At 55.2% G+C, this 19,382-nt stretch overlaps 1 protein-coding gene across 1 annotated transcript; it reads right to left on the bottom strand.

The window, feature by feature from the left end:
* LOC125092608 (protein Shroom2-like) lies at positions 1–19,064 on the bottom strand. Its single transcript, XM_047717013.1, has 5 exons — positions 18,839–19,064; positions 12,882–13,406; positions 11,548–11,719; positions 5,302–5,571; positions 1–2,797 (listed from the first exon to the last, which is right to left on the bottom strand). Exons 1-5 carry the CDS (start codon positions 18,928–18,930, stop codon positions 2,531–2,533), a joined length of 1,326 nt encoding a protein of 441 aa, XP_047572969.1. The 5' UTR covers positions 18,931–19,064; the 3' UTR covers positions 1–2,530.
* Between the last annotated feature and the right edge of the window lie 318 nt (positions 19,065–19,382).

The following is a 19,382-nucleotide window of genomic DNA, read 5'->3' as shown; positions in this document are numbered from 1 at the left end:
TCCATTCACTCCAAGACACCATTTATTTTGTTAAAGTCAAGCAGGACGATGTGTTGAGAGGTGGTGAGTGTCGAGCATGAAGTACGTACACATTTTCCACAGTGGAAGCAGGATAAAAGCCACGGGCAGCGGCCCTGACTGAAATCCCGAAGTACAGGGCATCGCAGAGCCGAGTTATGGCGGGGGGAGGAGTCAGCCACCACCTACGAACGCCAAGGGCAGAACGTTAGCACCAGGCTGTTCTTGTATGCAATAACATGGTATTTACAAAGTTACGTCCACCGACTCACTGGACTCTTTGGGCCCCCGCTAACCAGACGTCTAAGAGGCCAACGGGAGGGGCACAGGACCGTAAAGGTGACATGTGCTTTGCTGAAAGCGCAGTGGAGCGTTCCATATTGCTACGTAGAAGAGAACGTCCTCCAGAGACCTCAAAAGGCTGGACACAGACACATAAATTCCATTATTCACATTTTACATATTTATCATCAAAATGGTTCACAATACTGTGTTTGAGGGGAAAGGATCACAGATAAAAGCTTTGTGTAAATTAAAAGCAAAATACAGTCAAATTACTGCGGTTGTCCCCGTGGGGGAGAGTGACAGAGGTCCGGGGACAGCCGGCCTCACCTTTTCTGAAGTGACCAGTTTTCACAGCAAGGGACTACATGAGGAGGCAAGGAGGACACTTCATTGGCAGAATGGGCATTCTTCAAGTCGGAAGTAGCTTAATTTGATAGGAATGACAACTTGTGAAAAGGCATTTGTCTCTTTGGCATGGCTGGGTTGCCAGGAAGAGTGTTTATTGCCTGCATGACTGAAGCCTGCCAGTTTGGACCCCTCTGGGCAGGGGCGCACAGACATCCGTGCCGTGGCTCAGGAGTCCAGCTCACTCCCCGGTGCAGGAAGTACAGACATCGGTCAGTTAAGACACTCGTGTGCACGTGTGTTTCGGGAAGGGAACACTCTGCTGACAAAAGGATGTCCCCCCACCTGTTGGAAAACTTCCACAGCAATACGGGGAAACGAGGATCCAGATGATCGCTTTATCAAACAAGTATCTGCATATCACCCCGACAGGAAGTCATCGTGGGGTTCCCCTGCCATTTTCCAGGCACCAAATCAGAGGAGTGTCTGGGAAGCAGCACAGCGGGTCTGCAGCGACACAGATAAAACACCGATGACAACCAAGCCGTTGGCGGGCAGACATTGTCCCACGTGCCAGTTTGCCATGCACACCTGTGCCCTGTTCAGTGGAGCGCCAAGTTATGTCTCTTGCCCACGTGCTAACGGGGCTGTGTGCTCTCTTGCTGTGGAGCTCTGAAAGTTCTCTGCACGGTCCAGATACAGATCCTCCGTCACAGACGTGACCGGCAAATCTTTTCTCCCAGTCTGTGACTTCTCCACCGGAAATGGGCAGCATGACAGTGTTTTGTGAGTGAACAGACTCTCGTTAGAATCTTGTCATTTCAACCAATGAAAAGGCCACAGAACCTATAGAATCTGTGGCCAAAGGTCAGGTTTAGGGCTCGTAGAGTCCATACGGCCTCTGAAAGGCCAGAGAAAAGGTTTTTACACGTAAATGGAACGGAACCCTTCCACGGCATGGTAGTGGATTTGAAGAGGCAAAAGGGGACAAGAAGCCAATGATGGTTAATGACCCAGTGCACACAAAGTAAGCATTCTGGGGAAAAAGGAGCTTTAGAAATCTGCTGCTGGTCTCAGGAAACAGACGTCTAGCAAGCACATCACACTACGGGACATACTATAAACCGAGTAATTTCTCTTTGCAAGGAAACAGCCCTGGAACCGGGATACCAGGACTGAAACTATCTGCTCTGTGCCTGTGTTTTACAGCATGCACGCTATTTCTCTAAGTGGCGATTTCAGAATGAGTGAATCCAACATGTTGGTGACTTGTTCCACGGTTGGTTTTTAACCACTTGGAAATGATTCACCTTTCCAAAATGTTAATGCATGACCATCACAGATCATCACAGTTCTTGCTGGGGGACAAGGAAGGAGGACAATGAATGGTCCACACCACCTGACGAACAGGGAGGACACGTGGCAGCCCATGCTTTGGATGAATCACAGGACAAGACGTGCGCCAGGGTCTCCCCTCATGCACCTTACGGACCCGCTCAGCTTCCCGAGCGGCTGCTTCAGGATAGGAAGATGGGAGGAAGGGCAGACCCACCCGTGGAAACGACCCCTTGCATGTGCCACGCGGCAGGAGCCCACAGTCTGGACTGCACCAAGACGCCATCCGTTGGAGCCCGCCGCCACGAGTGTGACTTGCAAAGGAAAGATGGCTAACGGGGAGACATTCTGCGGCACATTCAAAAGGGGAACCAAAGAATTAAATAGACCATCGCAAACACACACACAGTTATTGCTTTCCTAACAGCCGTTTTGCTACCGGAGGATTTGTGCTCCAGGAGCCAGAGAGAGGCTGGGGTTCCTACTCGCCTCCTCAGGAACGGAGCGCCCGGCGCCAGCTTCCGTCCTCCGCCAGGGAGGGCTCCCCTTATTTGGCTCTGTCAGGCTGGAGGCTGTCGAACAGGCACTTCAGCTGCTCCTCCCCCAGGTGTATCTTGTCCTCCAGTTCCCGCTGCTCGATGATGAGAGCCGACTTCATCTTCACGAAGTGCTCGTAGTCAGCCAGGCTCTCCTCGCTCAGGTAGCTGGCCAGGATGTCGAGCACGACGCGCTCCCGGCGGTCCAGGTTCTCCTTCAGCTCCTTGGCGTCCTCGTGCTGCTGGATGAGCATCCGCTGCTTCTCGAGCAGTGACTGCTGCGGAGAGAGAGAAATGAACCCGCTGAGGAGCAGGGCTGGAGCAGGGCTCCGGCCGACAGCCCGACAGTGCCGGTGAGGCTGGAGCTGGGACAGCCAAGACAGCGATCCGAGATCGCACGGGGGCTGGGACACACAGGTTGGGGGCTGGAGATCGGGATCCGTGGGACAGGGGCGAACGCACTGGGAGGCCACGGCCGGCCCCAGGCCTGGCCCGCCCGTAAGCACCCTCAGGCCTGTCCCGCTTCCACTTCTTCCCACGGGCCGTGGCCTTGAATGGCTCAGAGAAACAGCCGGGATGACAAGGGCTGTCCAGACATAGACAACTACAGAATTCCGAGAAGCTCGAGAGGTGTGACGGACTTAGGGATGCCAGGTGAGCCACAGGCCTGTCTGTGACAAGACTATGGGGAAGTCGGCAAAAGGAAGAGATGCCTAAGAACTCCCAGAGCAGGATCCTACACGCTTCTGGCAGGAGGAGCCTCTGTGCAAACTTGCCGAAGGATGCGGTGAGGGAGCGAGGACGGGCAGAAGAGACAGGGCGACGGGGGACACTCCCTGGGGGGCACAGACAACCCCATTCCCAAAACGTGGCCCTCATAGTCACTCTCTGTTTATGAAACACACACGAACCAACCCAACCCCCTTCGAGATTAATGAAAACTAAGAAGGGAAGCGCTGGGCACATTCCGCAGTATCTCCCAGTGTCCGCCGAGGGAGGTGGGGATTCAACTCCCTGGCCACCAGGACAGCCCCTTCGGTTTTCCGCCACTTTGCGTCTTGGCCACGGACCGTTCCCGACAGCTGCGCACGAGCGTCTGGGACATGGCAACGCTTTGCAAAATGCCCAGGCACAGGGACAGCGCTGGGACGCTTGGGCTGTTAACGCCATCTGGGCTGAACGGTGACAGGAAGCTGCACAGATTTCGGGGGAGGACCCGACGTGTTCGCACTGACCCACGTACTCAATTTCTAACTGCAAAGATGGAGGGAGACTTGTAAAACCTCCCTCCGTGTCTTCTAAATGGTTACCATGTCCGTCTCTGAAAACCTTGGCTTCCCCAAGCTGCAGCTGCCTGACAGGCTCTCCTCTGCTGGCGGTGTTGCTGGACACTGGAGCACTGCACCGCACCTGGCCAGGGCAACGAGACCCTGCGTTTAGAAGACCCCCGCGATGCAGTGAGGGCTGCTGATGCACGCTCCCTACAGAGCCTGGTATCTGAGAGGACCATGGCCATGGTCCTTAGTGCTGTGACTCTTTATAGCATCTGCTCAACTTTTTTAAAGAAGACTTTTTTTTATTCATTTGAGACAGCAGAAGCAGAGGCAGAGGCAGAGGGGGAAGCAGACTCCCCCACTGAGCAGGGAGCCCGACTCGTGGCTTGATCCCAGGACCCCGGGATCATGACCTGAACCAAAGGCAGAAGCTTAACCCACTGAAACCCCCAGGCACCTCTATCATCCCTGAATTCTAAATGAAGTCTCTGTCCGTTGCACACACAGAGAGGGAAAGATGGATTAAAATGGGCTGAGCTGCAAAGACCACACTACCTTTTCCCTCAAATTAATACCTGAGAACACTGAAATTACATATAAACAAATCTGTTTCCTATTTATGTTATTTTCCTGTTTCTAGATAGACCTGGAGAAGATGGGCAAGACAGAAACATGGAATCTGAACACCACCCAAGGGTCTCAGTTGTTTAAATGCTCCTATAGCACGTTCAAATGGTGGTTACTAATGACTCAGCGAGGCCCAGAACTACAACAGTCTGAAAGCCACACTCCAGAAGATTTACGTGGCCGACACCCTCTCACGGGGAGTAAGGGAGAGGGCTGCCTCTTCTGCCTCCCTTTCACAGAAGTTAAGGTGTCTTATCAATATTCAAGATGACCATCTGAGGACCTACCAAAGAATCAAACTCAATGTTTTACTGGTATTTGACCCAGGAAGGAAAGGCAGCAAAGCAAACATGACTTCCTGTGTCTTGCATGTCAGAAACGGACACAGAAACCCGCTAATAGACATGCTCCAAGCTGCACACCTCGAGAAAGGGAGGAAAGGCAGACAAGGCCACTGGTTCTCTCCAGACTGCCGTGTGCACTCCCGTTAAAAGCAGCAACGAAAGTGAATTCCGTGACCACCGAGTGCTTGTAATTTGTCAGAGCTGCTGAGCTCCACTTCCGCGTGGTCAAGCGGAAAAGATAATGTCCAAGGGAAAGACCGTGATCAGGAAAGATCCCTGGGAGTGAATAGAAAGGTGTCACAAAGAAGCCACAGTTGTTCCCCAACAGCACGGCAGCCCTGCCGTCCAGCGAGAGCGGTGCCCAAGGCCCCGTGCGTCCTGGCAGCGCCTGTCAGGGGCATTTCTGCGGAAAGAGATGGAGAGTCCCAGGCGCGCTGCCTAGGAACTGCGCGAGGCTTCCCGATGGGAACTCCTGGCACCCCACACACGACCTGCCCACGGGCCCCCCAATGTCCAGCTCAGACACGCTGCACCTACCCGGTCACCAGGAGAAGTGCTGTCGTCCAAATTATTGAGGGCATTTTCCACACGGGCCAGGCGGCCGGACAGCGACAGCAGAAGGTTCACTACTTTGTCCAGGTCCCCGATGAACATCCGGAACTTGTCGAACTCGTTGGGTTTGCAGACATCTTTGGCAATGGCCTCCACCTCATCCCCAAGTGCATTGTTGGCCTGGATGTCCTCCAGCAGGCTCTCCCGGGCCTCCCGCAGCACCTGCAGCTTGCGACTGATGCTCTCGATGAGCTCCTGCTGTGGGGACAGGGGTGGCATGCAAGCGCTCACCAGGGTGGTCCCGACCCAGCCCCTCCAGCCATGGCAGCAGTCCGTGGTCCCACCTAAGCGGCCTGCGTGGAATTCAGCTGAACTCGGTAAGAGTTCATTTTGCATCAAATGAGAGAGGATTTATGAGGCCAGGAGAAAGGTGACAGCTCCTGGTGACATCCCTGGCATTTCACCGAGAACTGAAACGAACTACCTGCTCTCATCCTGTGGGTGTCCTTGGAGACACTGCAGGCGGCCCCCCGGGGCTCCTCACAGTGCCCTCGTTTCACCCTTTACCTCTGCCAGCAATCTCGGGGCCCACGTGACACTCGGCGCTTCATACTTTGGAACTTCCCAATTCATTTATTTTTAAAGACTTCTTTTCTTTATTTGAGAGAGAGAGAGAGAGAGAGAGGGAGAGAAGCAGATTCCTCACGGAGCAGGGAGCCTGATGCAGGGCTCGATCCCAGGACCCTGGGATCATGACCTGAGCTGAAGGCAGACGCTTCACCGACAGACCCACCCAGGCGTCCCCGGAATTTTCCAATTTAAAGACTCGCATGTACAGAAGAAGCTACTGAGTCTCACGTCCAGTACCAAACTGCATGATTAAAAAGTATGTTCTAGGGGTGCCTGGGTGGCTCAGTGGATTAAAGCCTCTGCCTTTGGCTCAGGTCATGATCTCAGGGTCCTGGGATTGAGCCCCTCATCGGGCTCTCTGCTCAGCAGGAAGCCTACTTCCCCCTCTCTCTGCCTGCCTCTCTGCCTGCTTGTGATCTCTGTGTGTGTGTGAAATAAATAAAAAATCTTAAAAAAAAAAAGATTCTTTTAAAAAAATAAAAAATATGTTCTACATAGAATGAGCAATTTATTTATTTATTTTTATTTTTTATTTTTTATTTTTTTAGAATGAGCAATTTAAAGTTAAAACAAATAAGGGGCTGTCAATAAAATTCAAAGTCCTTTAGAGACACCTGAGTTGAATATGACCAAAGTGCAAATTACTCATTTTTTTTCATATGGCAAAATCCATGTAACACAATTGGCCGTTTTACCCATTTTGAAGCGTGCCGCTCTGTGGCCCGAAGTACATCCATGTGCTTGGGCAGCCATTGCCATCACAACTTTTTCGTGTGGCCCAACTGAAGCTCGGACCTTTCAATACCAACACCCCATGCTGTTCTCCCACCTCCCTTTACATGATTATTTTGTAAACGACAAACATAAAAAAACATCTACATGGGCTGCCCTCTCAAGGTGATGCACCCTCTGGTCTGCCGTGAGCGGCAAAGGTGATCCGCCTCCTGCCCTACCTGGGGAGAATCCCAGGGATGGGTCTCCAGGAGCCCTGACTGGGAAAAACCACTTTGTGATGGTCATGGGCATCTCTCTGCCACCAGGTCCACCAAGAGCCGAACCTGGTGAGTTCCGAGAGCCACTGTGCCGCCAGCTGACCCCGAGAGTCCGAGAACCAACGCAGCGGTCAAGGGCATGAACCAAGTGAAGACAGTATCATCTGAACAGTCAAGTCCACTTAGGATTTTTAGCTCACTCTGCTGTCACGAGTGACACTATGTGTATAAAGCAGACCTGTGGAAGTCACCTGAGCGGCCGCCCCTCATCCTGGGGCCAACTGCAACCCCCGAAGGAGCATCCAGAACGTGGGAGATAAGTCTCTCCAGCCCCACGTCCACGGCTCCACGGGAACAGGCGCCCCGGCCTGGAGGGCCGACGTGAAGGCCGAGTGAATTCCCTGCCTGTGACGCAGCCATCGGCAGCCCCCAGGGGTGTCCCACATTCAGCAGGTGTCAGCGACACCCGGGGTGCGCGGTGAGAAGCCGCCTGGCTGAACACACAACCGGCAGGCCCAAAGCGCCTGTCTCGATGACTGTTTCGGTGGGAAAAGTCCACACATGGATAAAAATAAGCGCCCGGATCCGAAAGCCACGGCCTTTTGTCAGAGCTGCCCACGATGCTAAGGCATTTTCGTCCCTTGGGCAGTTAAAACCGTACGTGTCTACACGTGATCGATGCTCCGAGTGTGGGCGTCTGAGCGTGCCCCGGCGTGTGTCTCCGCACCTCGCTCTCTGGGGACGTGCTTTACGTGGACCTGGAATCCCACAACTAAGATGGCTTTTTGGCAGATATCCATGACTTGAGGGCAAAGCACAGAATAAATTACGGGGATTATGGGGAAGGAAACTTTCCCAATTCTTGCCTGAAGCCAGTGCGAACCGGAACGGACGCCTCCGGAAATGCAGAGGGCCGTGCGTGTCTGTCACTATTCTTCAGCGATTATCGTACCGCAGATTTCATGCCGACGCACGAGAACGTGCCTTCAAACCTGCAGTACCAGCTGAGCTAACGTGAAACTGGGCATTCTGGAAGGAGCCCAAATTCCTTTGATTCCTTTGTATGTCTTGCATAAGGTTTTATTAGAAACACCCTCCCCTTCCTCCTTAAAGGGCCACTAAAAGCACAGACACCGACTTTCAAAGACCTTGGACGAGGCCTGGCGCAGGTAGCCCGGGAACCACTCAGTCAGCACCAGCCCGGGTGCGGCAGGCCTCACACCAGCCCCTCGGCTCACGTTTGCAGCCCTCGGCACTCAGGGAGCCTGGGAGGAGAGCGACATGGCAGAGGCCAGGGCGCATAGCAGGGGCAACGCTGCCTCTTACTTCTGTACGGATGGCCCCAGGCACCTAACTTTGGTCCCACTCCGTGGAAAAACGAGGCCTTTTCTCTCTGGGCATTGCACCCGCCTCTTGGGTCCAGGGAAAAACCCTCAGAGAGTCTCGACGTTGACCCGTGGTTTTTGTGGTTCTCCTGAAGAACCCCGCGAGTCAACCAGGGCACCATTGGAGCAGTCAGTCTCAGCCGCCCCAGGTACAAAACTGTATTTATTAGCCTTGCTGGGATAATGCTTCCAGCCGGACACCGGAATTCTCCCCTGCCCGCCTGCGTGGGGCCTTCCGCTCTCTCTGCTTGTGTCCTCAGTCTTCCCCTAAACACGGGGTGCCCCGCTCTGGCACTCGGTTCTGGGAGCACACAGTGATGCCGTGATCACGGCAGCCGAGGTCCCTCCGGCGATGTCTGGCACACGGGGGACTCGGAGTCTTGCTGTTCTACCGTCATGGCCCATCAGGCACGCGCGCACACCTCTCCCCTCCTCCTCTCCCCTGGGCAGAACCACGCCGCCAAACCAGGGGACACAGTGTATGTGTGGATGCTGGGAGGAGGCTGCAAAGACAGGGCAGCAGCTGGCCTTCTCGACTCAAGCCGAAAAGCAGGATTCCTGAGCCGCAATGCTGCACAGAACTGTGATTTCTAGCACCGGTCGTTCAGGGTGGAACTGCCTGACAGGTGCACACGGAACCCAACAGATCGACCCGCTTCAGAGTTCAATCACGGCGGGGCGGGGTGGGCTGCGTGGGGCGGGGCAGGCTGTCAGGAGGCAAGTTCACAGGGATTCCTCTCTCTCTCTCTTTTAAAATTATTTTTTATTTATTCTTTTGAGAGAGACAGCCAGCGAGAGCACGAGTAGGACAGAGGGGCAGAGGGAGAAGCAGCCTCTCTGCTAGGAGGGAGCCTGATGCGGGGCTCCATCTCAGGACCCTGGGATCATGACCCGAGCCGAAGGCAGATGCTCAACTGACTGAGTCACCCAGGAGCCCCACAGGGATGTACCTCAATCCCAAAGCAGCCACCCGTGGGAAGGCGGTGCCTTAGTGTCTCGCGCCTCCCAAGAGGAAAACGAGAAAGCACCACAGAGACGAGGGGAGCAGGACACAGCATGCCATGCAGCACCCCAGGGCATGTCGTGGACCACACTGTCCTCCACATCCAGCGCCAGGACTGAATCAGAATCGGAAAAAGTGTATATTTTTCTCTAGCTTTATGAGCACGAAAAACATTTTTGATTCTTAATTTAAAAACAACAATAGAAAATGCAACCCTAAGCCTGATACGGGGCCTCTAAAAGGCACAGGACCAGAATGCTTATCTTTCATTTCCCTCAACTCGATGAACCAAAAAGTGACCGTTTCCCAACTGAAAGTAATTTCCTTTTGTGCATGGACCACGATATTTCTTCTATTATATCTGAAATTATATATCTATTATATCGATATAGATATATCGATATATCTATATTATATTGATATAGATATATCGACATATCTATTATATTGACCAATGGTATTTTTAAACCACTAACAATACAAGCAGACTTCCAGCAAAATCTTTTGCAAAGACTTTTGTTAAAAAAAAAGGGGGGGGGGATTTTTTAATGAAAGCTCTTTTCCAAAAAGGTAAGCGTAGAGAAAACATTCACAGAATGCTGGTCCCTGCCTTCTCTTTTCCTACTGGGAAAAGTAGGAATAAACAGTACATGGTCTCCTCCGAGGCAGACCTTTGGCACTTCCCTCCCCCCCTTAATGCGGAGGCCTTCCTAGCAAAAACCCAGGTCATCCCCTGGACGGCACCGGTCTGGCATGCCGACACATCATGAAGATTTAAGGCTAATACAGTGCTGCTGACAGTGACCCTGATGGCAGTAATTCTGTCCCTAGCATGACCTCATGGGCACTCACTCGTCCCCGACCTCACCCCGACGTCATCTCCAATCCTCCATTCTCCGTCCACACAGCGCCCGCTGCTGGCCCCTGTTTCTTCTCCAACATGAGGCTCCCACTCAGGTCTCTGCACTGGCAGGCCCCTCGCCCCTCCCCGGGGCACGCAGAAGTCCACACGGCTTTCCCTCACAGACCACCCGGGTCACGGTCCAGTCCTCACCTCCTCGGGCCCCCTGTGGAAGCGCATTCCTTTGTTGGCTCCGTCCCTCCAGCCTGCTGAACTCTCTCACTGTCCAACGTACTACGCGACGGCTCGGCAGAGTCCTTCCGTAACGGGCCCAACAGCGAAGACCTCCGACCCTACAGGCCGCGCTGTCGGGGCAACCACTCACGTCTACGGCTCCGGGTGGTGTGGAGGCCAGCGGAGCGCAGAGCCTGACAGATCGGTGTGGCCGTGTTTCCGTGAAACGGGTTAATGAAGCAGGAGGCGGGCCGTGTGCGGTCCGCGGCCGAGAGTGTGCTGAGCCCGGACCGCACGCGTGTTTTTGTGCTGATCGTAAGCTCCCCACCAGGCAAGGCGGGACTCCGTTCTGTTTCGTCTACGGTTGTATCCCCAAGTGCCTGAGGGGTTCTCTGAGTTAACAAGCGATGCTTTTTGGCTTGACAAAGCACTTGACACCTACTGCTGGGATTATGATCTGCCGGCGAGGGCGCTAGAATTTGATATTCCAACAGTACGTGCGCCTTACTGCAACTCACACAGTGAAGTCCCTAGATATTATTTTTACTTATTATTTTTTAAAGATTTCATTTATTTGAGAAAGAGACAGAATGCACAAGGAGGGAGAGCAGCAGAGAGAGAGGCAGACCCCCCAACTGACTAATGTGCCTGACGAGGGACTCGATCCCAGGAGTCTGGGATCATGACCTGAGTCACATGTGGATGCTGAACCGAATGAGCTCCCCAGGAGCTCCAAGTCTTTAGATTTTAAATGGGAGAGAAGAGCCACATCCACTTAACTTTCACGGAGAGTGGTACCCACTTAATATGACTTTGCATCTTACTACACAAGATGGTGAAGAGGGAGCCTGGGTGGCTCAGCGAGTTATACGTTTGCCTTTGGTTCAGGTCATGATCCCAGAGTCCCAGGACCAAATCCTGCATCCGGCTCCCTGCGTATTGGGGAGTCTGCTTCTCCCTCTACCTCTCTTGTCTCCTGCTCTAAATAAATAAAACCTTAAAAAAAAAATGGTAAAGAAACTGTGAGGAATTTTAGACAAGACCAACCTAGCCAGGAAGGGCTTCCTACTATTGCCCCAGATGTCACCGTCCCGCACAGAAACGGACCACACACGGCCGTGCACACGCGGCGCAGGGCTCTCCTACCTTCTTCACGGCCAGGTCGTGGTCCACGTCACTCCCTGCGTCGTCTTCCGGCTCCTCCTGCTGCTGCAGGTCCTTCATCTTTATCAGCAGCTCTGCCTTGGGGGCCGACGTGCTGTAGTAGGTGGAGTTGGTGGCCAGGGACATGGCCGCAGGCGCACCCGGCTCCTCTCTCCTGGGGAACAAGGTCAGAACTTCAGTCGGCTGTGACTCCACACCAGACGCCCCCGGCCAGCCCACGGTCTGCTCTGTGACAAGCAAGTGGGCTGCCAACACGAGGACCACGGCCAGGGGAACGAGACCGCTGGAGGGGGCCGGCAGTAGGCGAGCACGTTAGAACTAAACGATACATCGCCAGAGGGCTGCTCCAAGCCTACACAACGCCGTTTTTTTTAAAAAGGGGGAAAGTCCAAGAAGCAGGGATGGCTAAAAATCTCCACGCAGGGGGAAGGGAGCAGCGGGACAGTTCCGGCTGGGGGCCTGAGCTCTACAGGGAGCACATGCGTGCAGCTAACTGTAACCAAGGCCCCGAGGTCCCCAGCGCAACCTGCGCCTCTCCGCCTGCCGCCATGTCCCAGCCGCCGGCTCGGGCCCACCTCATCCGCTCTGTCCTTCTGTCCTGCGTTTCCCTGGAGCGCCCAGCTACTGTCCAGGCAGGGTGCTTATGGAGACAGCGGACACTAGCAGGACAGGTGCGACCGCACACGCCCATGCAGGCGGCCTGCAAATGAGGCCGGCTGCAAAGGACAGTGTCCCAATGCCATGGCAACGCACCCGCTTGCCGCGCTCTGTAACCAGGAGCACAAAGCCTCTTCCGTCACCGCGGACGTCTGGAGCCTTCAGGACGGACTTGTGGAGCCTTCTCTGCTATGGGGGAGCCCTGGGCAGGGCAGGGTGGGGACAGCCTCCCCGGTCTCCACCCACAGGATGCCGACAGGACCTCCCCAGGTGTGACAACTAAACACGTTGTGGACATTGCCAACTGTCCCCTGGAGGAAGACAGCGTCCCAGCTGAGAGGCGCTGTCCTCACAGAGAGGAGCCTGTGGACAACACCCCGAAACCCGCAGGCCTGAAGCCAGGAATGCACGGGAGCTGTGGTAGTGCCACAGCTTTGCCGGCCCCCCAGCTGGCATCCCCAGGGACGGGCCTCCGGGGCTCTTCGGGGAGGGTCACCCAACAGCCAACGTGGGCTGCAGCACGGGGCGGTGCTTCTGAAAATGTGCCCCTGGAAGGCCACCGCGAGAACAGATGCATGGGGCAGCCCCGGCCTCTGCAGCCTGGAGCTGCGAAGACGGCGGAAGCTGGGAGGTAAGAGGCCCGCCGCAGCCACACTCACTTCTCGTCCGCGCCTCTCGGAGACGGGACTTTGGGCAGCAGCTTGCGGCGCTGCTGGGCTTCCTCCAGCAGGTGCTCATCTTTGGGGAAGATGCCCTCCATGAGGTCCATGGTGGTCCTCATCTTCACACCGGGGTCCAGGATCTCGGCCAGGGACCGGTCCTTCCCCACGATCTCCCGGGCCAGCTCCTCCGACTTCAGGTCCTCGGCTGTCCTCTCTTTGGCCCTCATGTAGCTGAGGCCGGAGGGGGAGGCCCCGCCGTCCTTGGCGCCGGGCGTGGGGGCGCTGGGGCGCGGGGGCTCGGGCTCGGCGTCTTCCCGGCTGTAGAGGCAGAAGCGCGAGTAGGACTGCTCGGACGTGCGGAGTGTCTTGATCTGGTCCTTCTCCAGCCCGCTGGGCAGCGCGGGCAGCTCGGTGGCATGGGCCAGGCCCTGGCGGCTCTCCTTCTCGGGCCGGCTCTCCGAGTGCACGATCTTGACGGGCACCCTCTTCACCGTGCCGCTGCCGTCCGCCACCCGCTCGATCCTGGAAAGAGAAGATCAGCGAGCGGATGACACCAGGTGAGCCCCCGCACGGACGGCTACGCGGGCCCGACACCGGCGGGCCCCTCGCCTGCCCGGACGGCTGGGGGACGTGCAGCCACCGCGGGGACGGGAGCCTCTGTGATCCCTCGACCCAGGACTGGGAGTGGAGGCTGCGGAGGTCCCGTTTCCTGACCCCAATCATCTGGGCACCTTCCACTTTCCAATCACGCACACACCTCCAGACGCCTGGTGCTGGAGCCTGGGGCGGACTCACTGAGGCGGGGGGCAGACCTCTTTTCGCGGCTGGTCATCGCCATCCACTAGCCCCGCGCAGGTGCATCTTCCATGGGTGGGGAAACCCGAGACAAACAGCCCTCCCTGGCAGCCTCCAAGCGAGGCCCGCGGGCAGACTTCCCGACGGGGCGGCTACATGTGGAGCGGACACTGAGCGCCCGCCGCCGCCGCCGCCCCCCACCGGCCTCCCACTGCTCAGCGCTGCAAGCCACCCCTCACACGGCTTCTCAAACAGACACACGAGCTCCTGGCTGCAAACGCAGGGCACATGGCTTTGGCATTATTTTAAGTGACTCACTGGGGACACACTTTTCCTTGAGGAAAAAAAAAAGAGCAGGAGGTGGCGCCTGGGGGACTCAGTTGAGCATCTGACCCTTGGTCTCCGTGCAGGTCTTGATCTCAGGGTTGTGAGTTCAAGTCCCACACTGGGCTCCGTATCGGGTGTGCAGCTTACTTTAAAAAGGGGGGGGGGTCAAAAAAATTAAAAAAAAAAATAAAACAAAAAGGGGAGGGGGCACCTGGGTGGCTCAGTTGGTTAAGTGTCTGACTTTTGATTCGGCTCAGGGCAGGATGTCAGGGTTGCGAGACCGAGCCCTGCACGGAGTTCTGCACTGGGTGTGGGGCCTGCTTAAGATTTTTCTCTCCCTCTCCCTCCTCTGCCCGTACATGCTCTATTAAAAAAAAAATGGGACGCCTGGGTGGCTCAGTAGGTTAAAGCCTCTGCCTTCGGCTCAGGTCATGATCTCAGGGTCCTAGGATCGAGCCCCGCATCGGGCTCTCTGCTCTGCAGGGAGCCTGTTTCCTCTACTTTCTCTCTCTGCCTGCCTCTCCGCCTACTTGTGATCTCTGTATGTCAAATGAATAAATAAAAATCCCTAAAAAGAAAAAAAAAGAAAAAGATTAATAAAAAAGGTTTTGCAGCAAAAGGAGCTGTGGGGGCCCCCACGCTGAAGGCAGAGAACATGGAATGGGTCAGTGCGACGGGCCTTCACGCAGGGCTCCCCGAATGCCACATGGTACCCTCAGCTACACCTCACCGGACCACACCCAGGGACCCTGTGGACCAGGGCCACAGGGACAAACCTGTTTCAACTGTTTTTTTTTTTTTTTTTTTTTTTTTAAGATTTTATTTATTTATTTGAGAGAGAGACAGTGAGAGAGAGCATGAGCTAGGAGAAGGTCAGAGAGAGAAGCAGACTCCCCGCGGAGCTGGGAGCCCGATGCGGGACTCGATCCCGGGACTCCAGGATCATGACCCGAGCCGAAGGCAGTCGTCCAACCAACTGAGCCACCCAGGCGTCCCATGTTTCAACTGTTTTTAAAGGACGTATTGGAGAAAGAGAGCCACCTGCTGGTTCCCACAATGGAAGGAAAACACAAGTCAAAATCACAAACCCAAAGTTCCACACTCGTATCTAACTTAGTGGGCCAAGATCACTTCTACAATGTGACCCTGATGGACTGAATTTTGTGTAGCGCAAGGATCATTCCAGTGCTCTAAAGTCAGTCCTTTTTTTCACCTTCTGAATAGTGGCTGGGAACGTAGTATTTTTTTTTTCCCTGTTTACTGCAGTGTATGAGCTAAAATAATTTTGTATTCTCTTCTCTTCTCTAAGTAGAAATTCTTAGATGTTTTACCTAGGTATTCATGTACGGTCATCCCCAATGCCCTCTTTGTGAATAAATTTTAAAAGACTGGCTCTGGAAAATACCATTTAAATGTGCTGAACTGCAGAAGGAAGCTTCTGGCATCTTATCCAAGCAAAGACAGAGAGACAAGAACCCCTCCTCCCCTATTCATTCCTTTCATTCCATACTTAGAAACCTACACCACCTATTACTGAAAAAAAAGTTTTTTTTTAAAGTCAGTTCAACACCCCAGGTGGGGCTTGAACTCATGACCCTGAGATCAAGAGTCCCATGCTCTCCCGACTTAACCAGCCAGGCGCTGCCCTCCTACTGACTGCTAAGTTGGCCTCTATTAATATCTCCCCGACTTGTAGAGAAACTGGATTTCCAGGGCAGGAAGACAGGAAAAAAGAACACAATGAGAACAGGTCCTTTGCACGTTGACCTATTACTTCCCAGCAAAGCATCTCTTCCTGGTGTTTTCTAGCCATACGTGGTCTCTCCTCATGAAAACTGTCCAGCCCTCCACATTTAACAAGCCTGATGAACTCTTACTCCAAAGTCAGGACAAAACACAGCAGATGAGACCTTAACACAACCAGATCTCATCAATTCCTAATCAAAAGGCAAGAGCAGAGAGATGGAGGAGGTGTGATACGTTGAGCTGCTCTCCAGCTCTTTGTCCCGGGGCCCCTCTCAAAGTGCCGGCTGCCCACGGGAGCCCGGCCCCACAGCAAGTGCCCCACGCGGCTCTGCTCACGCCTGCGGCCCACGGGAGCCCGTCAGCTGCACGCTGCTCTGGCTGGGATGAGCTACAGGACCCACTCGGGAGACCCTCACACAGAGGCTCAGGGTGCACTGATGCTGTGCGCGCGGCCACGAAGGAGGCCTCCGGGCACTCCATGGTCGTACGCGCCCAAATGGAAACAGGCTCTCTGGAAACTCCCCTGAGAATGCTTCTAGGAGGGACCACGTGTCTGTTACTGGCCGCGACCCAAGAGGCTGCTGGCCAGCATCTCCACTTTGTAGTTAAAAACAAAAAACCTGCCGAGAACTTCTAAAGATTTGAAAGTCAGCTACCTAGCTTGAGGACAGGAGTTGATGCATTTTCGGGGGGAGCACGAGCGCCCGTTCTGAAACCCCCGGGGCAGCGATGCTGCACCCTGCCCTGCGCCCCTGCGAGCGGCCGGCACACACACGCACACGCGGGACCGGGAAATACTGGAAGAAGGGAGACACCAGACACAGAGGGAGCGGAGGGGAGCGGCCCAAGCTCTGGAACCCTGAGTTTACGGAGGGCCGGGTAAGGACAGCGGCCCTGGGCCGAGCTCCGGCAACAGGCAGCCTGGGTAGCCCCGCTGCGGCATGCTTTCCTTGCGGACCCGCCGCCAGTAGCGGACTGTGGACACCGACCCTGGGCTCTGGCTTCTCCTTTGTCTCCTTGGTCCCTGGGATTGCACATGTTCATACCAGGACTGACCTGCAACACAAACTGTGGGGAACGTAATTCAGGATCCTATGAGCTACTCCCTTGATAGCAACTTCTAGAAGCCACACGGGCACCCCTGCTTCACCGCGCTTCCCGAGACAGAGAGGACGTATTTGGGTGTATGGGTCCTGACGGCGACCAGAGTTCAGCTCTGAGCACTGGTACAACAAGAGATGTGGGCCCAAGACAACCTTTTCTGGCCCCAATGAGACAGTAGATGGAAAACTCAGTAATGTGGGTCCCCAAAGACCCCTTTTCCCCTTGACCAGGATCTTCAATGATACCGTCACCGCTTATTGAAATTCTTCTTAAGCTCACAGGGAAAATGCAATGAGAAAATTAACACTTGATTCAGGGAAGAAAAAAATGAAAGCTACTGCCTCCTTCCAGAGCGAACACAGGTCAGGAGCACCATGGAGCTGCGGCTGTGTCTGTGGGAGAAGCCTGTGCTGCTCCCACTAGCCCTGCAGAGAGGGGGGCCGATGGGGGCCGAGGCAGGCCGGCTTATAGCAGCAGCACACACTTGCCCCACCACAGAGCACCGCACTGCCTTTCCTTCCTTTCACAACATACAGTGTCACCTGCCGCTGCAAGGCTACTTCTGTGATATCCACCTTGTGAAGGACGCACAGCACAGCTGTGGCCCCCAGAGGCAGCTGTGGGAACACTGCCACACTTGGAGACACAGGATGATACCAGGAATGTGCTCTCTGCAGAGAGGTTTTGAAGTTATAGAAAAAAGGGAAGAAAGAAAAAGAAAGAGCGAGCTTGAGACTTCAGAGCAGGAAGGTCCCCCAGACCTTTCTGGGAATGGTGGAAACAAATGCATTCTGTGCCACCAGTGGTACAGGCCTCCAACTGACATGTGGAATTTATTTCTCACTAACGGACATGCGCATGGCCACAGGTGACTGCTGGCGACAGTGCGAGACGGTTGGGGACACTGCGAGCGCTCCTGGCTGTGGGGCGGACCTGGGGACGTGGAGAAGCACCCCCACATCTGCCCATGAGATGCCAGGAGCAACACTCCCTCTTCAGCAGTGACACCCAAAACCTCTCCCGACACAGCTCGATGTGTCGAGCTGTTTGTCCTGGGGACAAACTGGCCTTCCCCCAGGTTGAGGGCCACTGCTCTAGAGAACAAGAGGAAAATTCTCCACTTCTGCCAGTTCTCAGTTCTTCACAGGCCCTCAGAGAGGAGGGAGAAAGGAAACAGTCCGTGCTCTGGACTTGTGAGTCCCCGGCCTGACATCCGCTGACGTCTCAGTGGGCACGGCGGACAACCCCACGTCTGAAATTCTCACCACAGCTCCATGCACCGTGACAAACACTTCCTCTGCTGTAACAACAGGTGTACAGCAGGTGGGCTCTTCACGTAAGATACAGGAAAAATCAGTGTGGAGGGGCGCCTCTGTGGTGCATTCAGTTAAGCAGCTGACTCTGAGGTTGTGGCTCGGGTCACTATGTCAGGGTTTTGGGATCAAGCCCCACGTCGGGCTCCACAATCAGCACAGACTCTGCTCTAGCCTCTCTCTCCCTGCCTCTCTCTTTGCCCCTCCCTACCCTGTGCCTGCTCTCTCCAAATAAAGAGAATCTTAAAAGAAAAAGGAAAAACAGCATGGAAACACTGGACATTATGAAAAACACCAATTTCTCCTGAAGGTCTCCTGCTTAGTTTAAACTGGATTCGGATTACAAACAGGTGCCTAGGGAAAACACAGGCCTGATGCGCACATGCACACCCGCCTTGGGTGAAAGGGGCAGGGGACAGTGCCCCACCTCCGCTACATCCTCCTCGCTCCTGCAGAACAGGACAGTCCCCCCCACCAAGTTCAAGATTCAACTGACCAGTGCAGCTGTGCCTTCTCCCCATGGCATCAGTCCCCAGGAGCAACTGAAAATCCCCCATGCAGAGCCAAAGCAGGGCCCCCGGCATCCAGCACCCGGGGGAGATGCACCGGCAGCCTCCTGCGGGAGCCTAGGAAAGGGAAGAGCACAGGCCCACCGTCCCAGAACAGTACCTTGCGCAATTCTCGTCCTGGATCAGCAGGGGCGGTTTGTCGGTCAGCTTCTGGGGCGCGAACTGAGGAGAAGGGGAGCGAGAAGTCTCCATGGCGGACGTCGGCAGGGGCCGGAACCTGGAAGGGAGCGGGGCCTCGCGCTTCGGACAGGCTGCGTGCTCGTCTACATTCTGCCCGCCGTGCTCGCCGGCCGCCCTCACGCCGTCTTCCGGCTGCACACTGCTCAGCTTCTCCACCAAGGAACAGGGGCTGTGGGACAGGGACAGACGGTCCACACACGCCTCCAGGGCCTCCGGGGACGGCGGGGCGAGGGGCCGGCTGGGGGCACCTAGGTGAGTGGCCCCAGGCGGGCCACCGGCCAGGCCCTTGAGTTGCCTGGGTTCACGTTTGGGTGGCGGCGGCCTCTGTGGGGCTGGCTTCTTGGGGAGCGCTGCAGTGTTCACGAGCCTTGGGTCCTGCCCCCAAGTGTGCAGGGCCGAAGGGGTGTCCGGCACGTGTGGTCCTGGGCCGAGTGTTTCCTCTGGGTATCTGTAATCTCGAGGTA

The sequence above is a fragment of the Lutra lutra genome, chromosome Y (assembly GCF_902655055.1).
Source record: "Lutra lutra chromosome Y, mLutLut1.2, whole genome shotgun sequence".
Taxonomy (NCBI): domain Eukaryota; kingdom Metazoa; phylum Chordata; class Mammalia; order Carnivora; family Mustelidae; genus Lutra; species Lutra lutra.
This window is presented reverse-complemented; position numbering and strand designations above follow the sequence as displayed.

Excerpts from the sequence above, each read along its gene's own strand:
- LOC125092608 (XM_047717013.1), bottom strand. The coding sequence starts at position 18,930 with ATGGAGACTTCTCGCTCCCCTTCTCCTCAGTTCGCGCCCCAGAAGCTG. Across the intron at positions 13,407-18,838 it reads CAGGACGAGAATTGCGCAAG|GATCGAGCGGGTGGCGGACG; the intron begins GTACTGTTCTGG and ends TTCTCTTTCCAG. Across the intron at positions 11,720-12,881 it reads CCGAGAGGCGCGGACGAGAA|GAGAGAGGAGCCGGGTGCGC; the intron begins GTGAGTGTGGCT and ends CTTGTTCCCCAG.